Here is an 11888-nt window from a genome sequence, read left to right as displayed (position 1 = left end):
CTTTTGTGTTCCTGCCTGTTCCTTGTGTTTCCTGGTCAGGAAAGAAATATTATTTTTGACCTTATACATCCACTGCTCCATTTGTCCATCCAGCTAAAATAAAGCTGATTTGTGGATTCCAAGGGGGGGTTATTTATCAAGCTCCAAATATCCAAACCTCGAATAATTCGTAGTTATCGGAGCAAAAAAAAAAAAACCTACGAATTATTTGAGATTTATTAAAGTCCGATGATCTAAAAACTCCGCATCTAAAAGCTCTCGAGGTCCTGTATAAGTCATTGGGGAAGTGTCTGCACTGATGTCCGTACCGATATCCAATGATTTCAGGGATTCGAAGCAAAAAATTCAAAAAAAATCTTAGTTTTTGAGGAAAGCTTGGAAAGTTTTCAGAGTTTTGCCCGACCCTATTTTTTCAGGCTTTTTTTCTTCATAAATAAAGTCCATTCAGGAATTCTGAGTTGCTCAGAGTTGGATATTAGACATACTGAGATAAATTCGGACCCTGATAAATAACCCCCCAAGTGTCTGGTGAGTTCAGCTATCTGGCAAAGATTGTCCTCAGTGGTTGTTACAGCTCCATACAGGTCCAGCAGGGAGGTCTCACGGGGAAATCAGCCACCATTACAGCAATTGAAATTGGAATATTCCTACAACCACCAGGAACCTTTTCCACTGTTGATATTGATATTGAGGTGTGAGCTGCCATGTTTGACGTACTTTGAACCCTGTCCTACAGCAAATGCCTATGTGTGCATGTTTTTCTGGTAAAAATGCCAAGACCTGCACTTTCCCAATGATTACAGCATTCTGTTTGTGAAAGGCAGGCTGGAGGAGTCATGTAGGGTTCCCCATTGGAAGGTACTAAGGAGCCCTGTCCTCAATGGCTTCTGCCCCTTGCAACTAATTTCATTTGCACCACTTAATGCTCTAGCACTTGTGTCTTGGGAATCGCTAAATGACTATTAGAACCTTTTAGACCAGGGGTGTCCAAACTTTTTTCACCAAGGGCCATATGCAGTAAAATACACAAACAGCCGGGCCACTCACTCGAGGTGAAGTACGATACTTCCTGTTATGTGAATCTGTAATGACTGAAAGCCGCTGAAGGGAGACCTGCGCTACTACCGCGCTAGAGGACAATTTACTTTGAATGTCTCGCTTCCAAACCAATACCCGAGACGACATTCTCTACACTTTCAGTCATAGACATAGACAATGCGAAGCGGGTACAATGGAGCCTGTCTGAGCAGCTGTGTATGGGGCGGCTGTTCTCTCCCTATTGCTAGTACATGTATCGCTGCTGTGTATCGTGCGCATTATTAGAATGTCTGTAATATGCCTGTAACATGCCAGAGAGCCATTAACTGCAAAACAAGTGGGAAGCTGCCAGGGAATGATGGGCAGAAAAGTTTTATAAGGCAGCAGACTGGCAGCGTGCAACGCGCTGCAGCATCATTTGGACATAGGGGGGAAGATCTCAATGCTGCCTGGGGGTGGGGGTGATGATTAGGATGCTCAATAAAGCCTATCGTTATGGGTGGTAGTAATGGCTCCCAAAGTCCCGAGATAAAAATAAATGACTGTGCGTGTGTGAGGGTGCGTGTGGTTATCACAGTGACAGAGTGAAAACCGTCAGAGCATTTAGCGCCTAATTTCCCTGCTCACCCTCTCACTATGGCTTTTGTTTCGTTAGCGAACATTTCCTTTCTGGCGAAGCTCCACTCACCCTCCTGCACGTCCAGGTCATGTGATGCGCAGTCAGAGTGCGGACGTGGGCTGAATTTTGCAAGGCTGCGCTAACAGGTTAGAGTTCTTTCCGGCGCATTTGCAGTAGCGCCGCTGAATCCAATTGCTGCGGGCCAATTTAAAATGGATATCGGGCCGCATTTGGCCCGCGGGCCGTAGTTTGGACACCCCTGTTTTAGACAATAAAACAGATAAACTTCGCTAGCCGCATAGATCCATCCACCCCATACTTGTTTGGGACGGTAGAAGCCAAACTGATAGACAATAAGCCCAAGGGGTCTATTTTCTAATATTTGGATCTTCCTTTTTTCACGAATCATATTTTGTCCTCTAAAAATTAATTCTTATTTTAATTTCACAAAAATTTTAGATTTTCATTGTAAATTGTAAAAACCATGAAAAACTCTAATACAAAACTTCTCCAAGTAAAAGCAGTCGAGGTCCCATAGAAGTCAATGGAAGATGCGCTGATCCTATTGGACCTATAAGTGTTGCCATATGAAATACACCCACTGCAATGTTCCCCTGAAAGATTGTGTTGTGTCTTTTACTAATACGCCTAATAAAGAAGTAGCATAGCCACACCGTTGTTTTTCATTACACTATTGAAGGTCTGAAGAGGCTGTTCCTATCAGGAAGGGAGGAAATAAAGAGAGCCAAGGAACCTAGATACAGGTATGGAACCTGTTATCCAGAATGTTTGGGACCTGGAGTTCTCAGAATAATGGTTCTTTCCATAATTTGGATCTTCATACCTTAAGTCTACTAGAAAATCATGTAAATATTAAATAATAGCCTGGTTTTGCTTCCAATAAGGATTAATTATTAGTTGGGATCAAGTACAAGCTACTGTCTTATTATTACAGAGAAAAAGGAAATTATTTTTAAAGATTTAGATTATTTGATTATTATTATATAAAGTCTAAGGGAGATGGCCTTACCATAATTTGGAACTTTCTGGATAACGGGTTTCCAGATAACGAATCGCATACCTGAATATATCTACATGAACTACATCCAGCCAATTGCCCAAATGACTTCTCTCCTTTCAAAGATTGTTGTTGGAAAAGTTGCAACTGAAGAGCATTTAATGTTTCTCCAGTGAGTGTCTCAATAGAAACCTGCTCATCTGCCCCTCCCATAGGGGGAGCAATTATTAACAAACATTTCCCACAGTTGTTTTCTTACTCCTTTGACACTCACCTTAGGCGAGCCCAAGCATTGTGCACTAATGGTAATGCTTAGATTTGATAATGAAGCAACAATCACAGGGAAGCTGGCAGGTTGCCCATGTCGGACATTAGATAGACCTACTTGTAACCTGAGTTAATCCAGCTGGCTGATCCTTTCCTTACAAGCCTTTGTGTTGTTGGATAAGCAAGTTTAATAGCAATTTGATAACTTGATAGGACAAGCTGAGAAGATTGTAGGTAGATGTTCTATCAAACAAAAACCTTTCCAGGGCTACACTTCACTACCAAAAGATGTTGCAGGATTCTGGGAATTTAGCAAGTTGTGAGCCTAGCAGGTCTGGACTGGCATTTTACAAACAGCCCAATAAATAGTGACTGTCTATTGTATTTTATAGCAGCTCCTCTGGCTTTTGTCTGGACCTAGGGCCTTCAGGCTGGGAACCTCTTCCCTAGAGCATGATACTTGGGGTTAAGGAAAAGAGAACAACCCATTGGAATTATACAACTCAAATGTAAACTATATTATGGGACCTGTTATCCAAAATGCTCGGGGACTGGATTTTTCTGGATAATGGATCTTTCCGTAATTTGGATCTTCATATCTTAAATCTACTAGATTATATAAATAAACCCAATAGGCTGGTTCTGCTTTCAATAAGGATTAATTATATCTTAGTTTGGATCAAGTTCAAGCTACTGCTTTATTATTACACAGAAAAGGGGAATGCTATTTAAAAATTTGGATTATTTGATTATAATGGAAACTATGGGAGACGGCCGTTCCATAATTCTGAGCTTTCTGAATAATGGGTTTCCGGATACACACATATATATATATATATATAGACAAATACAAGATTCCTCTGCACTCAACCCATTATCAATATATTTAAGACAGAGACATTTTGTGCTACTGCTACTGAAAAATGCCTTACCCTTTAAACAAAACAGGGATTGTTTGTCCATATATTGCAATATATTTAAGCTGAACAACTACGTCACAGTCATCCCATATCTGGCCAGTCCTACGCTCAATTTTCATCTGATTCAGTAAGAATTCTATGGTTTCATTATACATTTTATAAAAGGGACGTTTTACCTGCAACTTACTTGCTGCTTTTCAAAGTAAAACTCCCAAACTTGGCTGCCCTTTTATTAGACACCAGTGGGATCACCTGACTATAGTTGGAGGGGGTGGGAGCTACAACATGGAGCTGGTCACTGCTCCTGTAGAACTATAACAAACAAGGGAAAGTTGTGCTCACCACTAGTTTTTAAAATCATTAGGCGGGGGTGCAATGAGGGTGTGACCACAAAATACATATAGACAAATACAAGAGTCTTCTGCACTCAACCCATTATCAATATATTTAAGACAGAGACATTTTGTGCATACTGCTACTGAAAAATGCCTTACCCTTTAAACAAAACAGGGATTGTTTGTCCATATATTGCAATATATTTAAGCAGCTAGTAAGTTGCAGGTAAAACGTATTAGTCCCTTTTATAAAATGTATAATGAAACCCTAGAATTCTTACTGAATCAGATGAAAATTGAGCGTAGGACTGGCCAGATATGGGATGACTGTGACGTAGTTGTTCAGCTTAAATATATTGCAATATATGGACAAACAATCCCTGTGTTGTTTAAAGGGTAAGGCATTTTTCAGTAGCAGTAGCACAAAATGTCTCTGTCTTAAATATATTGATAATGGGTTGAGTGCAGAGGAATCTTGTATTTGTCTATATGTATTTTGTGGTCACAGACTCATTGCACCCCCGCCTAATGGTTTTAAAAACTAGTGGTGAGCACAACTTTCCCTTGTTTGTTAAATATATATATACACAAAAACAAGAGGTCCTCTGTACTCAACCCATTATCAATATATTTAGGACATTGAGACATTTTGTGCCCTAAAGGGCATGTAAAAGCAAGAAAATAAAATCCCATTTTTACTTTCTTTAATGAAAAAGAAACCTATCTCCAATATACTTTAATTAAAAAATGTGTACCGTTTTTATAAGAAACCTGACTGTATGCAGTGAAATTTTCCCTTCACTTTACTGCTGTGGATAGGAATTGCCAGATGGTCCCTAACTGCTCTGCAGGGAAACAATCATACTTATGAACAGCAGGGGGAGCCCCACCTTACTTCCCAGCCATGCAGAACTCAAGCAGCTTTGTTTGTTTCCCTGTAGAGCAGTCGGCGACTGTGTAAAGATTAAACTGGGATTCTATTTGGAGGATTATTGTTGGAGAAAGTTGGAGAAAGTATGTATTAAACAATACAAAAACTATAAAATCCACATTAGATAACATGACAACACATGACCCAGTGCAGTCTGTATATTCTGATTATTAATCAGACGATCCCTAAGCAGCAGCCCAGACCACACTGAGCATGTGCACAGTCTTGGTCTTGCAAAGATGTATAACAAAGTTACAAGATGGTGACCCCCTGTAGCCAACTTTGAAATCATAAATCATTTGTTTGATTAGGCTTGTGGTGCAGTAAGTTCATGTTTATGTTTAGTATACAAAATACAGCATTTCTACCCTAATTCTATTATAAACTTTACTTCCTCTTTAAGATACTAAAAATGCCTTACCCTTTAAACAAAACAGGGGTTTTATGTCCATATATTGCCAAATATTTAAGCTGGACAACTACTTCAAAATCATCCCTGGTGGAAAAAAAGTTCCCTACATGGAACTTTAATCTGAGTCAGTAAGAATTCTATTGCTTCATTTTACATTTTACACAGGGACTAAGTTTTACCTGCAACTTACTTGCTGCTTTCAAGGTTAAAACTCCAAACTCGGTTGCCCTTTTATTGGCCACCACTGGGATCACCTGACTGTAGCTGGAAAGGGTAAAACTTAGTCCATGGACTTACATTCATTTTCACATACCCAACGTGCCTACATACAACACCAGCAAATAAATCCATAGGGTTTATATATCATAGAGGTGCCAAAAACCCACAAGTGCAGTTGCCAATAGCAACCAGTCAGGTCTTTGCTTTCATTTTCCAACATACAGTAGACTGTTCAAAACAAATTGCTATATGAATTCTGCGTGTGGGAGGAAACCCCGCCAACTAAATAAATGCACCTTCATCTGTGCAACCTGGGAATGACCACTAGAGGGCGTGAATGAGCAAGGAACAGTAGATGGTAAAATAAGGATTAATGACACACAAGCTCCCAGCTATACATAGGATGAAATTAAAAGATTAAGGTTTTATGAGGCTGAGCACATTCTTTTACAAGACTGGCAATAAATATAGAGCTGTAACCTAGCTAAGATTTCCTGAATCTGCACTTATAGCTTGGCACAGTCTGTGACACAACTATATCTGAAATTGCTCCTTTTTCATCCTTTATTTACTCCTCTCTCCTTACAGATATTGGATATACTCAAATAGTATAGCATGGCACTGCTATTTATATAAAATTATACACAAAGCAGGATCAAATATGGATCCATCTCTCTCTCTCTCTCTCTCTCTCTCTCTCTCTCTCTCTCTCTCTCTCTCACTTTCTCTCTCTCTCTCTCTCTCTCTCTCTCTCTCTCTATATATATATGGATATTATAAGTCACTGAGGAGTTCCATGACAATATACAGGTAATGGAACTCCGAGGTTACTTCTTCCACTGTATAGAGCACTGGTAATGCCCCATCTAGAATATGCCGTACAGTTTTGGTCTCCATCACTCAAACAGGACATTATTGTATTAGAGAGGGTACAGAGAAGGGCAACTAAGCTGGTAAAGGGAAAATCTTAGCTATGAGGAAAGACTGGCCAAATTGGGGATGTTCACACTGTAGAAGAGGCGCTTAAGGGGTGATATGATAACTATGTATAAATATATAAGGGGATCATATAATAATCTCTCTAATGATTTATTTACCAGTAGGTCTTTCCAGCTGACACAAGGTCACCCATTCTGATTAGAAGAAAAGAGGTTCCAGCTAAATATTGGGAAGGGGTTTGTTACAGTGAGAGCTGTGAAGATGTGGAATTGTCTCCCTGAATCAGTGGTACAGGCTGATACATTAGATAGGTATAAGAAGGGGTTGGATGATGTTTAGCAAGTGAGGGAATATAGGGATATGGGAGATAGCTCATAGTACAAGTTGATCCAGGGACTGGTCCCATTGCCATTTTGGAGTCAAGAAGGAATTTTTCCCCCTCTGAGGCAAATATATAGACATAAAGAGATACTGACAACAGAAATTGAACCTTTTTTTACATCTACCATAAAATTGACTTTGCATGCTTCTTATAACTTTGCCATAAAGTATTTGCACAATGCTTTTACATTACCTGTCTGATGCCTCATGTTCCTGTATGAGGAGGCTGCCATATTTGTGCAGCAGGAGTCCGTTAGCATTAGAAACATTAACTGACAGCCTGAGATGGGACAGTCAGGTTGGCAAAGCAGTCAGGTTTAGGAACTTCAACTAACAAACAAACCTCTCAGCAAAAAAACAATCAACATGACCTATAGGTAACTTTTAATGTACATTCATATATTAAAAAGTCATTTTTTTTGTGTCAGTATCACTTTAAGGTTGAACCTTACTGTGTTACTATGTAATATCCTGATATTTTCCAACAAGGGGTACTTTATTTATTACATTACAAGTTTTAGTGAATCGTGTAACAAAAATGACATCACTAAGCACCGTTTATAACTGATGACATCACCAATAGCCATTTATATGGCTATAATTTACAGGATATGCATTTCTTTTGTGTATTATCACGGCCGGATTTCGAGAAGCGGCGCCCCAAGGCGCGTGTGACAAATCAAAAATAACACACACCCCCTCTCCAAAACACGCCATCCCTTGAACAAAGGTGGCTAATGAACATACTCTGAAATCTTAGAAAGGACATTATGTAGAGAAGAATAGAACAGAAACGGGTGCATTCTTGGTGTAAGTGATTATATTAATGATTAGATTACACTGTTGTACTGGTTAATAATGCCCAACACAAAACGTATAGGGGGGAAATATTTTCATAAAAACTAAAGACAAAACTAGTTGCCACAGACATACATTTCAAGTGTTCCATCCACATGGCCTGGAATTTTTTTTTAAAAAAAAGAACATTTAAAAACAAACACCCTCAATCATTGCCCTGCAGTTTGGGGTGATATTTCCATACCTCAATGGGTAGGTCCTTCTTCCTAATAACTTTAATTATGGGAGCTTCTTCCAGAATAACACTATTGGTGGATTCTTCTTCATCATCTGAAATCAGTTCCTTCACCTCATAGGTTTTTTTACATGTCACTTCAGACTCATCCACTTCAACCTCAACAACTGTTCCCAGATACGTCTACATGGCATAAATAAATGTGATAATTATATCAGTCGCTCACACTGCAACCAGCAGCAACGCAGGCAGTTAGTAGCAACATCAACCCACATAACTTCACACTGGTTTGAGTCATTAGTAGAGAACCTATTCCTGTCCTCTCTACATCTTAGCCCTGGAATAAACCAAATTAAAGGACCATTAGACAACCAATGGCATCTTTTATATTATATTATTTTAATTTCGGAGCAAGGAGTAAATCCCCTGAATCAGCTGGTTGCCATTAAGCATTACATATGGATACAGAGTCGTTACTGTGGATTCCTTCTGCATAAGAAATTAAATCACTCTGTTGGTTCCTCTACACAGACATGCGATGGTTAGTTAGTCTTTAGGGACTCCTTGCCTGCTCTCTCTCATTTAAATTACTGCTAAAGAAGAGGATTCTCTGCTGGGATCAGTACACCAGCACAGGGTAGCAACTGCACTGAATTTGGAAAAAAAAAAAAAAAAAAAAAAATATATATATATATATATATATATACAGTTACAGTCAAACTGCAGGTCTTTGGAGGTGGTCTTTGGGTTGTCTGTAAACATCTCACAATCCTCCGCATTTGCCTGCCAGACCTGGGTTTTACAGCAACTGTGCCTGTGGCCTTCCATTTCCTGATTACATTCCTTACAGTTGGAACTGACAGTTTAAACCTCTGAGATAACTTTTTGTAGCCTTCCCCTAAACCATGATACTGAACAATCTTTGTTTTCAGATCTTTTGAGAGTTGCTTTGAGGATCCCATGCTGTCACTCTTCAGAGGAGAGTCAAACAGAAGCACAACTTGCAATTGGTCACCTTAAATACCTTTTCTCGTGATTGGACACACCTGCCTATGGACAGTCAGTTTTTCACATTTGATTTAATAGAACACAACTGAATACTGCTTCACTAAAATTCTTTGTTCAGAAAACACCCCAATATTCAGATGTTCAAGGTTTCAATGAAATGTAAAGGGATTTTACTTGGATGTGGCTGCTATACACTCTATGTTCCTACATATCATACAGCAGCTGTAGTTAATTTGCAATCCCTTACGCTCAAGGTGATCCTACATGAATACCAGCAGTGAGCAGCCATACAACTAAACTAAAGAGGAGTCCAGACAGACATAGCACACAGCAGGTAAGGACCAGGAGCATAGTGGGCTGTAATATCATTTATAAAAGATTCCAGAGCACTGTACCATTACAGCAGCTCTATGCAAGCAAACAGCCCAGCTTACCTATGTTTCTGGACTTGCCCTTTAAAAGGATAGGTAAACCTTTAAAATCAATTAATGTAAAATTGACGAGAGTGCTATTCTAAGCACTTTTGCAATGTACATCCATTATTTACTTATTTTTAATTCCAAGATATTAAGGGATACATGTACTGTTAATATGAATGAATTTAGTTACAACAGCGCCACCTGCTGGTCAGTTTCCCACCAGTCTGACCACCAAGTAGTCAAGGAAGTTGTCAGGAGAAAGAAAGAGGCTGCTCTGATGTTCTTCTGCTTAGGGAAGATTTGAGAAAGGTTTCAATTTTTTTTCCTAAGCAGAAGAACATCAGAGCAGCCTCTTTCTTTCTCCTGACAACTTCCTTGACTACTTGGTGGTCAGACTGGTGGGAAACTGACCAGCAGGTGGCGCTGTTGGAACAAAATTCATTCATATTAACAGCACATGTATCCCTTAATATCTTGCAATCAAAAATAAATAAATGATGGATGTACATCGCAAAAGTGCTTAGCATAGCATCCTCACCAATTTTACATTCACTTATTTTAAAAGTTTACTTATCCTTTAAAAAAAATGAGATATCATCCCAGAGACAACTTTTTTTTCTTTAAATGCCCTTTTTTTTTTTTTAGCAGCACACCTGTTAAACTGCTAGTCCTGACTCACTAACAAACACTGAAAGTCCTGTTGCTGCCTTCTTATTCCTATTGAACGGGAGCTCTCATTAATATTTACTTGGAGAATAAAAGTCACCTGCTAGAATCTGTGTCCTTGGGATGATCTTCCCCCAAATTTTATTGTCAACTTCTCCTATTGTTCTGAGGTATATGTGCAGCACTTTGGGGTGTATCCTGTACCCCGCGGTGTAGCTTTGCAAACCAAGGGATAGAACTAGGCTGTCTATAACCTATAACCTATACACCTTTAAAGCAATAAATCTGCAAGTCCATAGCAGGAACATCAGCAGATGCACTTTATCCAAATCCACTGTGACAGAGAACAAAAAGCAGCCATAAGAGAACAGACACATATCAGGTAAGGGTAATGCAGGCAGTGACATCACATTTGGTTAATCAGAATAAATAAAATCAGCTGTTAATGTATATATCAGTGAGTGCAAGAAAGTCATGCGGATCTGTGGCACTTACATAAGGTTTTCCCCCATACGGCACATAGAAAAAGAAAGATAGATCAGTGAATGATAGTCAGCGCCAAACTTACCCACAAATCCACTGTTTGTCTTGCTAAAGGGATACCACTGTCTAAATAAAAAAATCTTTACTGGTTCTTGAAAACACCATGTATTGCTATTTTAAATGGAAAATAAGGTACAGTTAGTGCTGGATGGCCGCATGTATATTCCAGTTTTATTTGGCACAACACAGCAGCCTTGTCTTCCTTTATGGCAATAGTTGTAAATATATACATATATAATATACATATACAACAAGTGTCTCTGAGGCTTATTTATTGCACTGCTGCTTGGAAAGGCCTGTGACTGATTCAGCTAAGAGAGTGGGGTAGGTAAGAGCTTGGCTTAAGAAAGTCAAATAAAACCAAAGTACAAAATTGCATGAAATGTGAACTTTTATTGTACCAGACATGACATCTAAGTGGAAACTGAATTATACAAATGATGTCATTATTTTATAACTTTAATGTTGTGCAAATAGGTCAGTGACAGCCATAAAAAAGCTCAACCAGAGAAAGGTGGGATAGGAAAGCATTCGGTTTTTAAAGGGCAAATCAAAGGGGGCTTGAGGGAAGTGATCAGCATTTTTTCCAAATTATTCACAAATATTCTGCACTCTCATGTTGTTGCACCTTAAAGAAGAACTAAAGCCTAACTAGTCGCTAGAAATGTTGTACATTATGGGGCAGATTTATTGAGGTTTGAATTGTAAATTCGAAATTTAATTTTCGAGTTGGATTTTTGGTCAAAACTCACATGAATTCGAAGATCGACCATTGATAAATTTGCCCCTAGGTTGAATTCGTGAGAATTTTTATACTCTAATAAATTCAAATATACTCACAACTCTAATAGGAGGTTATTTAAGAAAAAAAATTGATCGAATTCGAAACAATCAAATAGGAACAATTTGATTTGTATTCGATTTGCATTCTGAAAAAAGACTCGAATGTCAGGAAGGCTATTAACATCTTCAAATAAGTCACTGGATTTCTCCTATTGACTTCTACATGAACTTGGCAGGTTTTAGGTGGTGAACAGTCAAATTCAAGTTGTTCCCAGGGTCAAGCTGTGATAAATCTCAAATTTGGGTTATTCCCAACCTGGATTTATGAGTTTTTACCAAAAATCCAACTTGAAAATT

General features: G+C 38.8%; 1 protein-coding gene across 2 annotated transcripts in view; it reads right to left on the bottom strand.

Annotated features, from left to right (window-relative positions):
• Window positions 1-11888, bottom strand: part of reep1.S (receptor accessory protein 1 S homeolog) — a 57872-nt gene that overhangs the window by 5671 nt on the left and 40313 nt on the right. The window contains exon 8 of one of the 2 annotated variants that reach the window (XM_018242997.2): window positions 8122-8279. The exons of the other annotated variant lie outside the window; for it this stretch is intronic. Coding sequence (XP_018098486.1) covers window positions 8122-8279 — 158 coding nt within the window. The remainder of the gene's footprint in view (window positions 1-8121; window positions 8280-11888) is intronic. 2 annotated transcript variants of the gene reach the window in all.

The sequence above is a fragment of the Xenopus laevis genome, chromosome 1S (genome assembly GCF_017654675.1).
Source record: "Xenopus laevis strain J_2021 chromosome 1S, Xenopus_laevis_v10.1, whole genome shotgun sequence".
NCBI lineage: Eukaryota > Metazoa > Chordata > Amphibia > Anura > Pipidae > Xenopus > Xenopus laevis.
The sequence above is the reverse complement of the archived record's forward strand: the minus strand, read 5'-3'. Positions and strand labels throughout refer to the sequence as shown.